Raw genomic sequence first — 18,098 nt, 5'->3', positions numbered from 1 at the left:
GACGATACCAACCGACGTCATCATTTCCACATTTGGCCCCCTTTACCTCGCACTAGCCCACCATGATGTCAGTCCCTTCCGCTTGCATATATATTCGCGCGCCCAACCGTCATTCTCCTCAGCTTCGACGCCCACCCCTGCACATTTGTCTCACCACCCACCACACCACACCATCTCATCACCATCCATGTCTTTCACCGACAACAACAACAACAACACTGCGTCATCGACCGGCATGGACACCGAGTACACGGACGGCCCCGCTGCCGGCACCAACTCAGACGCGTTCAGCCAGAGCCCGGACCAGGGCGCATACAGCGACCTCCAGAGCGGCCAGGGCGCCTCCGACATGGGCGGCGGCGGTGGCGCGATGGGCTCCGGCGTAGCCGGTGGCTACGAGGGCAACTCGCAGCAGTCGCAAGCATCGGCGGCGACTGGTGAGAAAGCGGACTGGCTCGACAAGGGTATGATGGGTTTAGGCAAGAAGTTTGGCGTGAACATCGTGAGTGCATTGCTATTGTCCTGCGCATGAGGATGAAGATCGGGGGCTCACGTTGCAACTCCTACAGAATCAAAAGAACGCTGACAGCGCCGGCGATTTCGCGAATAAGGAGGCAAAGGAGAAGTTTGGTAAGTATATTGTCGGATAGGAATGACAGACCACTCACCTTCGTATTAGGTCGTAACATTCCCGGCGTGAACTAGATGGACATACGGACCAGCAGCATCACAGGCGATGTATTGTACTGTACCACTTGTACCATATCGCGGGTTTGAGGATATCATATTGTGCGCAAGCTAGCGGTGTGAGGATATCTTGGATCGTGAGTCTACTAGGTGCATATGAGAAAAATATGAGGACAGCGGGTAAGATACAGCAATAGCGACATAGAATACGACGTGGCCCAAGAAGAGAATGCATCTACAAGGCCTGCATAGCACCAATCAGCGCTCAGCATGCGTACATCGACGGCAAGCAGAAGCGACACTCACATAAGGTCAACGCGTCTCAATCAATCTCTATGACATCCGGATCTTCCTCAATCTTCTCTTCCGCGTTGTCCAGCATGATGAGGCCGTCCTCTTCGAGCCTCCGCTTTTTGCTCGGCGTGAAGGGTACTGCAGCGGTGTCCGCAACCGTCTTGCTGCGTTTCGCCGCAGGCGCGTCGATCTCCTCGATGTCGTCGGGCGCGGGTCGCTTCTTGGACGACACGGGTGTTGAGGGTGTCGGTGCACGAGGCTTGACCTTCTTTGGTGGCTTCGGCAAAGGTGACGGGAGGATCAGTGCAGGCGCATCTACGGGGTGGTTTGGTCTAAGACGCGGCCATTGTCAGCTCCAGCGACGTCAAGAGAGCGCAGAGATGCTCACGGAAGCACGCCAATGGCAACCTGAATCGTTGCATACTCGCCCTCCTCGTCCACGATCGAGAGGAACTTGCCCCGGGTAACGTTCAAGCTCTCGAGCGTCCGGTCGTTGTTATCGTCCCAGTCCGGGTCGCTCAGCACGCGCTTGTCCTCATACACGCTCACCTCGCGCCTCTCCCCGTCGTCGTCGCCCGCCCCGACGCCAAGGACGCCGTCGACGACCTCCACCAGCGTGACGCGCGCCGGATCGCACCGCACCTCCGTGTACGTGTCCCTGCAGACGCCGCAGAACGAGCTCGGGGGGCACATCGCGATCGCGCTAAGCGGCATCGACGGCTTGAACTGCACGTGGACGTTGCGGAGCGCGTGGTACGAGCGGCGGAGGAGGTGCAAGGCCTGCAGGACGATGAGCCCCGCGATGATCGCGTTCGTCGTCGCGATCGCAGGGATGATGTTCCCGGCCATTTCTGTCGGGGCCCGAGGGGTAGCACGTCAGCACTTGATAGCGGATGACAAACGAAGCAACGGTGAGGAGAAGGGGGAGGAGTGAGTAGGGAAGAGGGGACGACGCGCGTACCTTTGACTTCCCACCGGCTCTTGCCCGGAATCCCGTATGCGGCGGAACGCAGGTTCGCAGCGGCAGTGACGAAGTCGAGCGTGTCGTCATCGTCCTTGTCGAACAAAATCGTCTCTTCCCCGGCACGCAGGCGTCCAGCGAGGCGTTCGGTGCTGGTCGGGTAGAAGGTCGGTCAGCATGAGGACCATTCTCAAGACGTAAGGCGCCACCGTACCTGGAAATGAAGAGTTCGAGGTTGTCCTGCAGCGAGAGCGCACGCTGGTCCTTCAAGCCCGCACCGCTGGCCGAAGTCGAGCTAGAGCTAGAGCCATTCAGCAGCTTCTCGGTGATTGCACTTCCACCGCTTCCGCTCGCCTCTCCTGCTTTGCCATTCGCGGTCGCAGAGCCGTTCGCATGCACGCCGTTCTGCTGGGGCCGGTTAAGCGAGAACGTCCCGTCGCGAATCTTGTCGAAATCGAGCGGGGTAGGGGGCGCGCGAGAGCGCCACATGTCCGCCATGGAGAGCAGGTTGAGGATGTCCGCATTGAAGACCTGCATCAACGAAAGAGTCAATTTCGATGCGAGACGTGATGACGCTGAGGATGATGACTGACCTTGCCGAAGACCATCTTAGCCGCGCTCGGGCCTGACGAGGATGCGTCACCGGTAGGTGATGAGCGAAGAGCCGCGCGCACTGCCTTGAAGGCCTGTGCCTCCTTGCGAAGGGCAGCAATCTCCTTCGCTGCATGCGATGCAACACGCGAAGTTCCTGTTATCAGAAGACGCGAACGCGCAACGTAGACAGCTTCGATCCGTACCGTTCTCGCCCTGCTTCTCCGCTTCGTCGAGCTCACCGCCGTCTTCCTCCTCTCCAAAGAGCTGGCTGGGCACAGGGATCGCAACGAGGTCAGGTTTAAGCTTCCTTATCGACCAACGGCTGGGCGAGAGGGTGATACGCCATGAACTCACGGGATCAGGTAACTCTTCGCCCAAACGATGCAGTGTATGGGCTGTGACGGGGTCGAACGAATCGTGCACACCGGGAATGTCTTCGTAGTTGGCTTCGGGACGCAGTCAAAGCATTCCGCTCGATCCTATGTTCGCAGGGAGTCGTCAAACTTCACTGCACCCCAACCAACAGCACTCTGACCGCGGACACAGACATACCTTGATGATGGGCTGCACCTGGCCAAGATAGCCCGCCGTTCCAGACTCGACAAGCGGCACGTCCGCTGCTACACACATCTTGTTGACGTGCCGTCGCGCATCTGTGGGAACATTCAGCAGTCAGCATTCCATTGCGACAGATTCAGAGTTACACGACGGCACGGAAAGCGCACACTAAGACTTGAAGGCTATTTCCCTCAATCCGGGTCAACCTGGGAGCTCCCCCGGCACCGCAAGACGGACTGCAGCGAGCGCATAGAGCAGACTACTGGTATGGTGGATGCCGTGCCCGCTGCATACAAGCTGCCGAGGCCAGGCTCACCCCATAGCCGCTATCTCTGTACCGTTTTAGTTACCAACGTGCAGCCGAGGAACGTACTGCCAAGATAATAATAGCTTAACCACACACTTGAGGGAGACGGTGTGTCGTACGACTTGACTGGTCACGCCCAACGAACAGGGTACTCACCAAGGTTATCCAGTGCATTGAGGACAAGGTCAAAGCTCTTGAACCACGCGACATCAAACTGAGGCTCCTTGATATTCGCATGTATAGGCGTAATCTTCACGTTAGGATTGAACGCACTCGCAGTCTTCGCCGCAACCTGTACGGTGGGAACACCAGCCACCAAGCCACTCTCAGCTATATGCACTTGTACCGCGCATCAGCAGACACAACGCACCAGAGCCTTGCTTTGCTTGATGTCCTTTTTCCGGAAGAGGAACTGGCGGTTGAGGTTGGAGAGGTCGATAGTGTCCAGGTCGAGCAGGGTGATGTCGCCAAAACCCGTCAGGACGATGTTCTTCACTGCATTTCGTGGCCCCGCACACGCACACAAGCACGTCCATACACTCAGCAACGCAACAAGAACGCAAACGGGCGCATACGCACGGAGTTCACAGCCAATTCCACCCGCGCCAACAAGGAGGACCTTCGTTTGTGATAGGCGGCTAAAGAGCTCCTGGCCGAGGATGGCCTTTGCGTGGGCAGAGCGTCCGCTCATGTCGTCTCCAGCTCAGCAGGGGCAGCGAGGTACAAGCCTAGGGCAGTGGCAGAGGAGAGAGACGATGTAGGGGAGCAGAAGAGGACTGCAGACGACAGCGACGACCCACACTCGCCACACCGGCGCGTGACGCGGACCGCCCTGGCGCTACGCGTGACACTCCGCGTGACCCGACGCGTTCCATCACGGTCACTCCCCGACGCCTCCGCGCGGCGGTCGCGTTTGAGCCATTGCCAATCTGTTGGCCTCTTCCACCGGGCGCCCTTGCAGATCTATCAGCTTGGAGTTAAGAGACGAATTCAAAGTTCCAGCTCGCCGACGATCTTACTCTATCTGATTGAGGCTACTGGAAGGAGCAGTTATATTCGCAAGTAAGTACTCACTGGAATTTTGAATGTGCGGTCGTCCGTGCTGCGGCTCGATGAACTGGCTGCGACTACGATTACTTACTCCTGAAAAATCATAATCTACGCTTTGTCTCCCGACTGATAGCTTGTTGCAGAAAGTACTGATGCACGAAGTGTAGTAACCATGGTAACGCGCGGAGGAGTATGCGTTCGGACTAACCACCAAGCTGCGTACGATGAGAACATCCTCAACGCATCGATGACCCGCCACCGCACTGTGTCTCTCAACTCGAAGGCTTGAAGTACGTGCGCCAGCCATATCCTACTACATGTTCTGACGCGTCTTGCTGATCGCAATGGTTTTCACCCACCGCTCGGTGGCCAACCGTCCCCTCGCTCATGCAACGGAAACAGCATCCCCTACACCCGTCATCAAGGCTCGGAAATTTCCGACAGTTATGCTTCATTCGGTCAGGCTTGCCCCAACCCTCCGAAGGTGCTACTCGCAGCGGGACTGTTCACTCCGATTTTGCGAGGCTACGAGATATACCTGCTTATCTCGGAGGTCTCGCTCATCGAGCCGCCCACAGTATGAGGAACATGTGCGTAAAATGCCCCCTCTCGGGGAGCTGTTTGCATGAGCAACTGCCGTGTCCCTCAATATGGCGAACGAACTTCCGGAGTCAGGGTGAGTTCGTACTAACAAGTCTCTCGAGTGCACCGCGTATCTCAAGCATAACACCAACACTCCTAGCCGTGACACGAGTCCGCAATATCACCCCTGCCAAGAGTTAGCAGCTTGGACTTAAAATCTCCCACCACTGACCTGCATGCGTCCGCTATGGCTCACGCTTAATATCCGAGTTTCCCCCATGCTCAGGAGGGAGAAAAGACCTGAACTCCTGACAGTCAGAGGGAGAGAAACATTCGCAGAAACGTGTGTACGAAACACCGCATCCCCCGTACCACTTCTCACCTGCTCGAATCTAGGTGGGCCTCGACGACGGAGAAACAACGGGTGATACTGGCTGGTACCGTTACCGTTACCGTTATCCGTTCACATATCGCGAAGCTCCGCGGTAGGCAACAAGCTTGTTTCTCAGAGTTCGCTCGGGCTCGCACGACATATCTCCGAGCGGCATGGGTATTGGGGACAGCACAAGCCCGTCCCATCCGCCGGTATGAAGGCACTTCAATATGCCGAGGTTATATTCCTCCCGCTGATGCTCCCGGAATCTCCACCTTACCCACCCAGAGGATATTCGCGGATCAACGCGTGGTGAGTGGTGCCAGCGCATGATGATCATTTTCTCACTGGTGATGCAGTAGCAGCTTACCGTGTCCGGGCGGATTCAGGATATCCCTACGGTGCCTGTCGACCACAAGGACGCATCGTCGACCGTAACCACGGGTAACCATGGGAGTAGCGCATGTACGAGCAGTACAACTGAAGCTACACGGGCTGCCCGGGGGCCTCGTCTGCATCTTCACAAGTGCGCTGCCGAGCATGCCGGAGACCTCCACACACCACGCCCGACCAGAAGAAGGCCTCCTTCCGATGTCCCACGGCATGGATCCAATGCTCCAATCGGAGCCGAAGACAGGAACGACCCACTATGGCGGCTTGCGACGTACAAGGAATTCCATAGGTGTCGCAGCCTAAGTGCCGCAGAACATCCGCGGTGCATGCGATCCTGATCCTCATCGCAAGCTTCCAAAGTCGAGCGCGAGCTTCGGGGGCTGCATCGCGCGCTGGAACACGTGATCTCCATGACGCTCATAGACCAAGCAACCGGACCTGGAGCGCATGTCCGCCGTCAGACACCCTTTAGACTACTTACCCAAAGTCGCCGACAACAATACAGCGCCACGCCACGAGACCGCCGCACGCATGCCTCGCGCTGTCACTGTCAATGCAAGGCAACCGCCAGCCTTTCTGAACGCTGCACCCAGCGTATCTCGACGGCCGCAGCCGCCAGAATGCTGACCGGTCTTCCGAGGTTCGCGATTCATACGAGTTTCACAACTGCAAGATGCGTCCAAGAGACTACGGTTCTCGCGAGGAAGCGACGTGGCGACGCTGTCTACTTACCTATCTGTCTGGAGTCCGGACCCTGGTGGCACAGGTGCGCCTTCTATCTCTCATCCATCTGCACACTCCAAGCTCTATCCGTGTGCGCGACTGCCCTAAGTAGATTGCGTCCGGCGTCTTCGCAAAGGCAGATAGATCCGCCGCCCGCTGTGAAACAAAGTACAGATCCACCTTTTCCGTCTTCCGAATCCTATGAGCGGAAAGGTGGCGCCAAATACTCCAAGTCCCAGGCTTCTCCGAGCAAGCAGCTCCAGCACGCGACGTCTGGTGACCAAACACCGACGGTCCTTTCAAGCATCCAACCTGACGTGGACGCGTTCTCCACCGCGAGCCCGTTGTTCGCATCCCAGCGCCGAAATTTAATCCCACTTCGCAGACCCGCTGACCATCGCGGGGTCCACTTGGTATACGGAGCGCACCGCACCTGCCCCGCGGCAGCTTCAGTTCACAAGCAAGCCCATTAGACGCACTCCAGCCTCGTATGTTGCGATTGATCACTACGGCCCCGTGCAGACCGTAATCAGACGACCTGATCACCATGACACCGAAGAGTACTGTACACCAGCAAGACGTTTCAATTCGCCTGCAACGCTCCCATGACCGCTGATGCAGATGACCGCAGGACACCAATCTATGACGCACCTATGAGGCATTGCTGTGCCCCCGCTGGATCCCACAAACCTTATCAGCCGCTTCGAACTTCGCGACGTGTCCAACGTCCAACAGCGGGGCCCTCGCCCTCGCCGCCTCGGACTCGCACTCGGAGGTCTCGGTGGCACCCCGTGGACCGTACAACGTAAGTATGCAAGTACACGGCAGCACGCAACCCACGCGCAGGGTCTCCAGGTCTGGAGCGCGTCATGGCAGCAACTGCGTCGTGCGTACACCTAATTGCGCGTGCAATACGCATGCATGCACGGGTACCTGCCCTGAGATCCAAGACGACCAGGCACGGACACACGGAGACACACGCACCGGCCATTTGCATTAACATTGTCCCAGGCTTGCGCGCCAATATAACACGGACACGGAGTAAGACACTGAAATATGAACTATTGCTATTGCTATGAATTCATGTGCACTATGCGCGAGGCGACAACGTGCGGGACTACAAGTACTATAACCAACTGCGTGCGTGCGGCGAAACAAGCGCAAGTGCGAAATTGGGGGGAACGAGACCCGCGGAAGGGAGGGAAGTGGGAACAATGTATCTGTGCGAGGTGCAAGATGCAAGGTACATGAAGGTCGTCACGAAACGGCGCGTCAAACGGTCCGCCAACACGAACCTGAACACAATGAGCGTAAAATGGGCAATGGACAGAAACGGACAGCGCGGCGCGGCGCGTGCCTCACGAGCTCGACCGGAACCATTAAAGCTAAACCGTGCAACGGAATAAGACAGGCGATAACCATACAGCGAGGGCAAGTAAGTAGCATGATAACGTGATCGACGAACACCAATGAACGCAGCAGCGGTGGCGGGATATAATGCGGGAGGGATGCAGAGGCCAGGCGGAGGGTGAGAGGATGTGAGAGGGAGATTATCAGGTACAGACAACAAGGGGATGCTGAAGGGGGAGAGAGGAGTCTAGCCGCAACGGGGTCATGTTCGTGTGTAGAGGTGGGGATGCATCAGTTCTAAAGCGCATATCGTGTCCTTTGCGTGTCCATGAGTACCGATACTAGGTATAGCAGGGGCAGATAAAGAGATACGGAAAGTGGAAAGTGAAGGTTGAGAGCCCGACCCAGGGGACGCCAAGGCGGTCTTGGTCTTGGTCTAGCACGAGCCCAGCTTCCACATCTTGACAGAGTCGCTGAGAAAAAAAAACACACAAACACCACCAACCCAGTCAGCATCACCGCAATCCCAGCGCACACGCGAGACAATCAGCAGACAAAGACACACTCACATCCGGAACGCGCGATCGTCCTCGGACGAAGGCCACGTCGCAGCCCAAGTGTCCTGCGCCTGCGCAAAGTCGCGCATCGCCGAGCTCGAGCCGTCGAACCACGGCTTGCCCCCCACGCCGTCCGGGAACCAGCCGCTCGTGCCGCCCGCAGCGACGTCCAGGATAAGGTAGAACTCTGCAAAAATAAACCACCCCCCCCCCAGACGCGGTATGTCAGCAAAGTCTCCCACACGGGCCATAGCAACATAATTCGAAGCTGGAAGCTCCAAAGCGTACGCGCCACAATCAGAACTCCGCAACACGAGAAGCAGACACTCACCCTGGTCAAAGGGGGCCGCGGCGCTCCCGCCCTGCTTCGCCCAAATGTCAGAAATGACGACGGCGACGTCCGAGCCGTTCGTCGCCGTGTCTGGGTAGTTGCCCCGCTTGAAGAAGTCCTTGCCGCCCTTGCCGGTGATCTTGAGGTTCATCATCGCCTGCAGCCGCGTGTCGACGTAGAAGCGCATCCAGTCCGGGGTCCACTCGAGCGCGTACGTGTGGAAGTCCTTATCGAACGACGACTGCTTCTCCGACCACCACCCAAAGATGTGCGTCTGCAGACTCTCAAGCACGCCGTAGTTGAGCGATGAGCGCGCGAAGTTCACGCCCTGGGCGGGGTACGAGGGTCCGTTACCGCGCGCCTCCATGATCTATAAATTGTGAGTGAAGGCTGTCAGCGGCATGTGCAGCGCGAGAAGGAGGACGAGGCCTACATCAATCTCACCGCTGAGCGGCCACTCGCCGTAGACGCTGTCCTTCGGCAACATCCAAATGGCGGGCCAGAGCCAGTCGCCGCGAGGGAGCTTCGCGCGAACCTCGACCTTGCCGTACGCGATCGTCGTGGAGTTCATTGTGCTAAGACGAGCGGACATGACAGGCTGGATGGTCGATTTGGTTGAGTTGCTGGAAGACACGGAACACGCAGTCTAATTACCGGGTAAAGCCAATCAGCTCACGCTAAAGCCAACGCGACAGCAAGAACGAACGGCGACTCACCGCGTTGTCCGTCGTACAGCCGTCGAGCGTGTAGTTACCGCCGTCCAGGATCGCCTGGGTTCCGAGAATATCGGACGTGAGGGTCGGCATGATGTACAGCTGCCCGTTCTTGACAAACAGGTTGTCGTTCGAGTCCGTCGTCATCTGGAACTCGCCGTTCCCGAACCCGCCGAGCTCAACGTCGCGCGTCCACGTGTTGTCGAGATCGAGCGAGTCGAAGTTCTCGTTCAGGACCATGCACAGGTCCGAGTCTTTCAGCATGTGGACGCTTGTGAAGCCAAAGTAGCATAGGATGGCTCCGCACCCGGCACCGACAATCAGCATGGCGAACGTCAGCCACCACGACGCGCGGTCACGCCATTCCTTCTGGCTGAGCCACGGCTTGTCCTCCTTGGACAACTTCTGCTCGAGACGCGACGAAGGCATGAGCGGCTTGGTCTTGCGCGGCAGAGTTGTCATGGACGTATCCGTTGCCGCAGGAGGGTACGGGTACGGGTACGACGGGGGCGACCATAGCGACGACGTCGGGCGTGACGCAGGCGAGAGGAAGGGTGCACGCATGTTGATAGCAGGACTGGACTGCGTGCGCGGAATATCAGCACCTGCGGACACGGAAGTACTAGTCAGTGGTTCTGCCGAACAGCGATAACGGTCGGGTAGGAATCGAGCACGCACCGACACCCTGGTTGAGCGCGTGGGTGCTTCCTGACATCGCGGCGGCGGCACTGTTCATGTACAATCTGTTTTGACTGGACATCGGGCTCGGAGGAGTAGCGCTGCCCTCCCGCGATGGGACGTCATGTTCCATGAACGGGGCATACGGGCGGCCCAAGTCGCCTTCCATGTCGGCACCGCGGGAGATAAGGCCATAGCCAGCAACACCAGTGCCCATCGGGTAGACGGTGCCGGGAAAGTTGGGAGTGCCGGGAGTGCGCTGGCCAGCCATTGCGGCTTCACGAGCCCGGATGCTCTCAATGGAAGAGCGGCGACCCATGCCGGGGATAGGAGTGCCCGGGTCGGGATTGCCGGGGTGGGATTGGAAGGGGAAGGACGACGGGGGAGGACGAACGCCGCCGACTGCAGGAGGCGCTGCACCGACAGGCATTGAGCCGTAGAAGGAGTTGGTGGGCGTGTCCAAGGGGTTGGATGCCGCTGATGTCGCACTAGTCTGCGAAACAGGAGAGAGGGCGCCCGAGGCTACAGACGTTACGTCTTCGGAGTCGGCCTCGGGGGAGTACTCGTTCGCAATGGAAGAGCGACGGCGGTGGGTGCGCTGACGAACACGGGGGTTCGCGCTAGGTGGGGGAGGAGGAGCGGAGGGCGAAGGGACGGAACCAGCACGGGAGCGCGAAGAGCTGCGTGCAGCAGAGGGGCGGGCTGCGGTGGCTGCGGGTTGTGGTTTGGCCGGGGGAGTAGGGCCGTCTGAATCGCTTGCCTCGTTGCCCGAAGCGTTCTCGGAGGACGCGCTGTAGGAAGAGCGGGGGTCACCGAGGAAGAAGGGTCGGGGAGGCGAGAGGGAGGTCTCGCGTGCAGCAAGGTCGCTGGGCCGACGGCGGGCGAACTTCTCGGCGATTGGAGTGGTCGCGTTGCGCTGGAGTTGGGTCTCGTCCTCGCTGGAGTCGGGGTGGCCCGAGTGGGAGTTTGAATGAGAGTTGGAGGACGGGGGCGAGTTGAGGGCGCGATAGGCGTCGGCGGACGAGTACGCGCTGCGGCCTGGCGCAGGGTCTCTTCTGCGATACATGGCTGGATGTGTGCACGGGTCTAGCGCAGGACGCGTCGGGGCGGGAGGGACGGCGGCGGAGAGGGAGACGACGTCGAGGAGGGAAGACGAGACACCACGGGGAGTCGGACGGTGTTTTGTGGGAGGAAAGAATGGAAGTCGTGGGCGGGGCGAGGGCAGGCCGCTGCCTTCTCGCGTTCTTTTTTTGCGAGCATGTCCTCGCCCTGCACGATAAGCCACCGCGGCCGGAGGAGGAACGCGTCGCGGTGCATGCCCCAGCACACGCGGTGTCCGGGGTCCCGGGTGGTAGTGTTCTCGCTTCGGGCAAGAGCGCTCCTGCTCGGTCACCAAACGTCAGTTCAGCATCGACTCGCCATCATTCAATGCGCCCCACCGACGTCGGCCCTCGCGTGCATCGGTCCCGCCTACCGCTGCTGTCCGGGGTATATGGACATGCTGTCGGCAATTCAGCAGCCTCGCATTCGTCGCGCGGCCGCAACCGTTCCCATCGACCAGGCGGGGACGACGCGCCCTTAATACAGGCCGCATTTTGCCCACCGGGCTTGTCAGGTAGGGCTTCGCTGCGACTCGAGTCGTCCGCAGGCTGTGTGCGGATTTACAGAGGCGTCGGCATACCACCCAACCCGAGCCATGATAGCGCACGCCGCAGTATCTGATGGGGAGGCGAAAGTTTTCTGTGCGCAGAGGACGCGGGGGAGAGATGGGCCGCCCCCGTGTGGACGAGGGGAATAGGTGACGTCACAACTTACGAGCGTCGTTGTTTTTCATCTCATTATGGGAGATCTATACTGGCCCCGGGGTCCTGGTGCTCGTTATGGAGCATCACCGATCGCATCTGGGACGCGTTGTGTGCATGACGTCGTATGTTGTGTTGCTGGCAGCTGGCGCGCTCTGTGCACCAAGTAATATTTGCTGGGATTGTGGATGCGACGCTGGCGACGGGGGCAGGCGAGGCCGCGATGTGCAGCACCGCGTCGGCGATGCATGGTATGTGTAGCCTGCGGCCAGCCAGGGCATACGAGCGAGGATGCGAATAGAATGGAAGCCGAGGCGCTCGCCAGGGAAGGGCAGCTCGATCACAGCGTCGCGATAACAGTGCCGCCGACCTGCCGGGAACATGGGTTTGCGTGCGAAGGTGCGGACAGACTTGTTTCTCGCAGGAATCCAAAATACCATGCCTCCTCCAGCAACCCTTCCTCTGTCCGACCCGCCACTGCCGCCTGCCTTTCCTCTTTACCTCCCCCTCCTCCTCCACCCTCCCGCCCTCCTTCCCCCGCCCCCTCAGTCTCTCCGCCCTCCCCGACGCCGTCTTCGCTCGTAGTCCGTCCCCGCCGTCCTCTGCCGCGATGGATTACGACCGCTACGACGCCTTCCTCCACCACATCTTCAAGCAGACCCAGGGTGACGCCTGGTTCCGCCCCAATGAGGACAATATTGCCGTCGGTGTCGCCCTCCGTGTCGACAATGGCGAGTACCGCGTCTTCCCCTACGAGAACCTCGGCCTCGAGCCCTTCGAGTCCGCCGTCCGCGTCCTCAACCCTGCCGTCGCCGTCAAGATTCGCAGCGCTGCCGTCCACGCCGCCTTCGCTGAAGTGTACGTCCCTTTCCTTATCGTCTCCGACGCCTCGCACCAGCTAACAAATCATCTTCTAGCGGCCCAGAAGACCGCTCCATCTACATCGACGCCAACACCCGCATCCAGATCCTCGACACCATGGTCGACCTCCCCACCGCGGACAAGGAGCAGATGGCCGCGTTCATTGTGAGTGCCCGTCTTCCGCGTTTCGATCACCTTCCCCGCCTCCCAAATACGCGACATACGGTCTGGGTGCGGTATATGCGCGCCGCGTCGCAACCTTGCCACGTTTGGGCTTGATTGGCCGTGTGCGACGTTTGAGCAATGTCCGCTCCATTGCTCCAACGTTGTATGCGCACGGGAGATCGGTTGCTATTGGCCGCGCTCCCATATTTTGCCAACTACACATTCAGATCTCGGGATCTTCCCTGGCGCCTGATTGCCTTCTTGAGCCTTCCCGACCCTGTCGCGGCATCCCTGCCCGACACTCATTCTTCTGTTTCGTTCGAGACCAGGCGACCACAGGAGTTCAGCCTTAGGGTCCTGGCGGCCAACGCATGCGCAGGCCGCAGCACCGCGTCCAGCCTGGCAAAAAATATTGCGACCGCCGCCGACGTCCGCACGCATTTTGGGGATCTCGTTGGGTGATCGGGACCAGGTCAAGTGCTACAGCCACCACCGTGTGTATGTGATCGCAAAGTTATCGTCGATCATTCTGCGCGGGCGCTCCCTCAGATCCGGCTACAGCGGCTTTCCCAGTCCGCACTGGAAGACGACTCTGGCAGAATTCGAGAGGCGTTCTCGCAAGCGGGCTGCCCTTGCCGAGGCTCCGAACGCAATTTTGCCACATCTATCGCATGTGTTGAGGCGTGCGTCAGAGTGTCCTGTTCGATTCGTGACGGTGCGCGCGGGCCATTCGGGCAGAGGCAAGCTCGCTCAGCGTACTTCCGCCGAGCGGATAGGTCACCGGGCGTCTCCGGTATATCAGATGTGCGGGATGTGTAAGATGTTCTGCGATTGCGGCCCTGGTCGATGTTTTGTTCCCGTGAACACCTTTACTGACGACTATTTACTTTCGTGTACAGCGCGACGAGCGTGTATTGGTCGTGTGGTCGGACTCTATCGACACGATCATCCCGACATGCCAGGACTTTGAGGAGCGCCTTATCAAGCTGCTCTGGCGTTCCCGCCCCGGCGGCGCGTTCCCAGGCTCGCACCCGACGAGCTCAACCAGCCATCCGGCGAGCGTGGCAGGTGAGTTGGGTCTTTCCAGTATTTCTCACGTCCATATCCCGTCAATGTGGGGCGCCTTCATTATGTGGATGGGAAGCCGGCGGAGTTGCATGCCTCCGAGCGTTCTTCTGGTGCTGGTGTGAACGGTAGTGGGTGAAAGTATCAAGCTCTGTCTTTCTGCTCTGTTGGGAAGCCGTTTTTCGCTTCTCAGTCGCTTCAGGACAGATCCGCTGTATCACCTACTTCTGCGTCTGAGTTCAACCGCCCGGCCCTGCCTGATGATTGTGTTAGACGATCTTCATTGGGCTTCACTGTTGCCAGGCTCGCATGCTATCGTATTCACCGATTCTCGGTGCCTGCCCATGCTAACTTCAGGCCTTCCATCCCACAGGCTCAGTTTCCGGCCACTCGCTTCAAGCGATCAACGCCCGTCTCGAGTCCACAGGGCTCCGGCGCAACTCCATCGCCGGCGCGCTGGGCACACCTAATGTCCCTGGCACCCCGAACGCACCCGGGACCCCGCGCGGGATCTTCGTTGGTTCTGGCGGTGTGCTCGGCATGAGCGCGGAGGAGCTCGCGCTGGAAAAGGAGCCCCCCGCCGGGAAGGGCCCTGTGACGACCACTAAGCGGACGTGGTGGGGCGGCAAGAAGACTGTGACCGTGAGCGAAGAGTCGAGCGTGTCCGACTCGTATGCGGACGTCGAGGCGGGCCCTGAGCCCCGGAGACCTATGCTCCTTGCGCCGATCTACAACGGTCTGGCAGCGGGCTTGAGTTTATGTGAGTACCATTGACACCTGAAGCAGTGGCAACGAGCTGACAAGGGCACAGTCTTCATCTCAAACGGTGTCAACACGCTACTTGTTGAGACGATGCTCGACGGTAACTTTGTGCGGTTTGCGCTGTGCGCCCTGCTCCCGCTGTTCTTCTGCGTGTCCCTGGTGAGCCGTTGTGCGTTGCATGCGTTGTCATGGAGGGGCTGACGTGCGGTTGCTTTGCAGTTCTTCTCGCTCCAGATCGTTCAGAACCTGTCTATGGCTATCGGTCCTATCGCGCAGTTCCACAAGAACTCCAAGTACTATTCGGCACAGAAACCTCGTCCGAGCAAGCTCGTCGACAATCATCTGCCGCACATCACGATCCAGATGCCGGTCTACAAGGAGAGCTTGGACACTGTCTTGTGAGTGTTCCATAGCTGCTGAGTCAAGACGCCGCTGTATTGACGGACATCCCCAGGGCACCGTCTATCGAGTCGCTGAAGAAGTCCATGCAGACGTATGCTCGCCAGGGAGGTACCTCTACCATCTTCATCAACGACGACGGTCTCCGTCTTCTCCCGGTCGAGGAGCGCGACGCCCGCATCCTCTTCTACGCGAACCACGGTATCGGTTGGGTCGCCCGCCCCAAGCACGACAACGCCGCCGACGGGTTCAAGCGAGCCGGTCGCTTCAAGAAGGCCTCCAACATGAACTACGCCCTGTCGATCTCGCTCATGGCGGAGAAGCACCTCGCGGGCCTGCTTGAGCGCGAGAAGAGCCGGTCGCAGGAGGTCCGCGGCAGCATACTGTCCCCGCACGGCGTGAACGAGGACATGCGCTACGGGATGCAGTACCAGAACCACGACAGCGAGGACCAGGGCGTGATCAACCAGGGCTTCGGGCAGCGCATCCGCGCCGCGAGCGACACGAGCTCCGCGCTCGGCGACGCCGAGTCGGAGGACCTCGAGGAGAAGGCGCTCCAGATGGCGATCGACGAGGTGTACGAGGGCTCGGGGCGCAGGTTCCGCCCCTGGGCCGCCAACGGGCGCGCGTGCCGCGTCGGCGAGATCGTGCTCATTGTCGACTCGGACACGGTCGTGCCCGAGGACTGCCTGCGCGACGCCGCGCGCGAGATGGCCGAGTGCCCGACGGTCGCGATCATCCAGCACGAGTCGGACGTGATGCAGGTCGCGCACCACTACTTTGAGAACGGCATCGCGTACTTTACGCGCAGGATCAACAGGTGCATCTCGTTCTCGTGCGCGAATGGGGAGGTCGCGCCGTTCGTCGGGCACAACGCGTTCCTCCGCTGGAAGGCGATCCAGGACGCGGCGTTCGTCGACCCTGCGGATGGGAAAGAGAAGATCTGGTCAGAGTCTAACGTGTCCGAGGACTTTGATATGGCGCTTAGGCTCCAGATGCGCGGCTATATCATCCGCTGGGCAACGTACTCCAAGGGTGGCTTCAAGGAGGGTGTCTCGCTCACGGTCGACGATGAGCTCAACAGGTGGCAAAAGTACGCATATGGTGAGCTGCTCGTTCGTTCTCTCGTCCTCTGGGAAGTGTGCTAAATTGGTATCACAGGCTGTAACGAGCTGCTGTTCAACCCGCTTGCTCAGTGGTGGCGCAAAGGCCCCATCGCGCACCAGATACACAGGTTCATATGGTCGGGCGCACCCCTGCACTACAAGTTCTCGATGTTGGCGTACATGTTCTCGTACTGTGGGTCTCGTCGCCGTTGTTGACTCTATCGCACTTGCTGACTTCGATTTGCTTGCAGACGGTATTGCGGCAGCCATCACTATCTCGATCGTGAATTACGTCATGCTCGGCTTCCAGCTTCCCGTCGACGGCTTCTACATGCACAGTTTCGAGATCTGGCTTGCGACGACGGTCGTTTTCTACGGCTCCGGAAACGTTGGGTTTACTCTGCTCGAGTACCGTCTCGGCGAGAAGTCGATCTTGGGCGCGCTCTGGGAGAACATCATGTGGATTCCGTTCTTGTGAGTACACACGCTCAGGCTCTCCCTCTCGTATGGATGCAGATGCACTTTGCTGACGACTTCTCTCGCAGCTTCTTCTTCTTTGGTGGCCTGTCGATCCCAGTCTCGCAGGCGATTCTGGCGCACCTGTTCTCGTACAACATGACGTGGGGTGCGACGAAGAAGGAAGTCGAACGTTCCAACTTCTTCAAGGAGGTCCCCAAGATCTTCAAGCGTTTCTGGTTCCCGTGGCTGCTGTCGTGGATCGTCGTCGCGGCAATGGTCATCCTCAGCACGCCCGTCGTCCCCATCGAGTGGAGGATAGACGGCTCCGCGTGGGCCGTCATCTTCCCTCTCGCGCTGCTTGCGGGCTGCCATATCCTCTTCCCGGTACGTGCCTCCCCATTACACTCACTTTCTCCTTCACAATGCTCATCCTCGCGGTGACGTGCAGGTCGTCCTCAACCCCTGGCTGATGATCTTCTCGTACTGAACGATCACGGCACGCCGCTGCCGGACCATGTACCTCGCACGTCCTCTATACCACTACGATACCTGGATACGGACGACTGCTACTTATTACTGCCATTACTGCCGTTACCGTTGCCCCCGTTGCCATTGCCGTTACGTACGTACGGACTGCCCAGGCCCCACACGCTCCTTGCCTCCGCGCAGCGCGGCGCGCGGGTCGCTCGCTAGACGCATGGCGTGCACTGCACAGCAGAGTCTCACTAGTAGTACTGTCAGTGCCGGTGTCTCGTCTGTTATGCATTATGCATCACCTGCCGCGCACCCCATGTACATTGAATGACTCTCATGGACATGCTCCGGCTTTCATGGACTGGAAATCTTGCCCTGGCTCCTCTTCTCTTCTCCCTCCCTGTCCCGGACCGTCCAGTCCCGACTCCCCATCCTCACTTGCACCTGGCATCCTCATCACCGGGACCCACGTTCACATACATACACACACACCCTCGTATACTCTAGCTGCTTACACTGCCCTCGTGCTGCACTTTTTGTTGCCTGCATTCATGTGCTCCTGCTCCTGCTCGCTCTATAACGCCTCCTGTGTATCTCTTTTCTCTGCAATGTCTTAGTGCTAGTGCTTTCCGTCTTTCCGTCGTTGCATTCACGAGTAGAACAGTTCGCAATCGCAATGTCATCCCATCATCGCACCGTCGTCGTCGTCGTCGTCGTCGTCGTCGTCGTCGTCGACTTCATCCCAGCCCGCTGTTGAACGCGCACGTCGTGTCTGTAGTTCATTCTTACTTGCATGTTGAAGGTGCATCGACGCGCCTCGACGATTCAGGGTGGGTACAGATGACTTCGGGTAT

The 18,098-nt window shown here is 59.1% G+C and overlaps 6 protein-coding genes across 6 annotated transcripts; 3 read left to right on the top strand and 3 right to left on the bottom strand.

Annotated features, from left to right (window-relative positions):
* Positions 1 to 132: 132 nt before the first annotated feature.
* On the top strand, positions 133 to 808 carry L226DRAFT_609864 (uncharacterized protein). Its single transcript, XM_067686096.1, has 3 exons — positions 133 to 502; positions 570 to 630; positions 680 to 808. The coding sequence occupies exons 1-3, from the start codon at positions 188 to 190 to the stop codon at positions 703 to 705; spliced, it is 402 nt and encodes a 133-aa protein (XP_067539971.1). The 5' UTR covers positions 133 to 187; the 3' UTR covers positions 706 to 808.
* Positions 679 to 4,162, bottom strand: L226DRAFT_531205 (uncharacterized protein). The gene is made up of 12 exons (XM_067680034.1): positions 3,981 to 4,162; positions 3,772 to 3,896; positions 3,558 to 3,693; positions 3,089 to 3,189; positions 2,891 to 3,015; positions 2,740 to 2,804; positions 2,536 to 2,663; positions 2,157 to 2,473; positions 1,943 to 2,094; positions 1,370 to 1,832; positions 994 to 1,313; positions 679 to 931 (listed from the first exon to the last, which is right to left on the bottom strand). The coding sequence occupies exons 1-11, from the start codon at positions 4,090 to 4,092 to the stop codon at positions 1,010 to 1,012; spliced, it is 2,028 nt and encodes a 675-aa protein (XP_067539970.1). The 5' UTR covers positions 4,093 to 4,162; the 3' UTR covers positions 679 to 931; positions 994 to 1,009.
* Positions 4,163 to 5,101: 939 nt separating this feature from the next.
* L226DRAFT_594851 (uncharacterized protein) lies at positions 5,102 to 6,560 on the top strand (the record flags this gene model as incomplete). The annotated part of the gene is made up of 4 exons (XM_067685630.1): positions 5,102 to 5,127; positions 5,320 to 5,376; positions 5,430 to 5,718; positions 5,772 to 6,560. 4 exons carry the CDS (start codon positions 5,102 to 5,104, stop codon positions 6,135 to 6,137), a joined length of 738 nt encoding a protein of 245 aa, XP_067539969.1. The 3' UTR covers positions 6,138 to 6,560.
* A 1,748-nt stretch (positions 6,561 to 8,308) lies between these two features.
* Positions 8,309 to 10,581, bottom strand: L226DRAFT_455815 (concanavalin A-like lectin/glucanase; the record flags this gene model as incomplete). The annotated part of the gene is made up of 6 exons (XM_067675261.1): positions 8,309 to 8,345; positions 8,442 to 8,616; positions 8,761 to 9,130; positions 9,194 to 9,406; positions 9,477 to 10,095; positions 10,187 to 10,581. 6 exons carry the CDS (start codon positions 10,579 to 10,581, stop codon positions 8,309 to 8,311), a joined length of 1,809 nt encoding a protein of 602 aa, XP_067539968.1.
* A 1,039-nt stretch (positions 10,582 to 11,620) lies between these two features.
* L226DRAFT_531203 (uncharacterized protein) lies at positions 11,621 to 12,410 on the bottom strand. The gene has a single exon (XM_067680033.1). The coding sequence runs from the start codon at positions 12,391 to 12,393 to the stop codon at positions 12,040 to 12,042; it is 354 nt and encodes a 117-aa protein (XP_067539967.1). The 5' UTR covers positions 12,394 to 12,410; the 3' UTR covers positions 11,621 to 12,039.
* Positions 12,411 to 12,563: 153 nt separating this feature from the next.
* L226DRAFT_456355 (uncharacterized protein) lies at positions 12,564 to 17,257 on the top strand (the record flags this gene model as incomplete). The annotated part of the gene is made up of 11 exons (XM_067675290.1): positions 12,564 to 12,811; positions 12,871 to 12,979; positions 13,879 to 14,047; positions 14,418 to 14,804; positions 14,856 to 14,965; positions 15,026 to 15,204; positions 15,261 to 16,309; positions 16,367 to 16,504; positions 16,563 to 16,785; positions 16,857 to 17,154; positions 17,219 to 17,257. 11 exons carry the CDS (start codon positions 12,564 to 12,566, stop codon positions 17,255 to 17,257), a joined length of 2,949 nt encoding a protein of 982 aa, XP_067539966.1.
* Between the last annotated feature and the right edge of the window lie 841 nt (positions 17,258 to 18,098).

The sequence above is a fragment of the Lentinus tigrinus genome (genome assembly GCF_003813185.1).
Source record: "Lentinus tigrinus ALCF2SS1-7 unplaced genomic scaffold L226scaffold_4, whole genome shotgun sequence".
Taxonomy (NCBI): domain Eukaryota; kingdom Fungi; phylum Basidiomycota; class Agaricomycetes; order Polyporales; family Polyporaceae; genus Lentinus; species Lentinus tigrinus.
The sequence above is the reverse complement of the archived record's forward strand: the minus strand, read 5'-3'. Positions and strand labels throughout refer to the sequence as shown.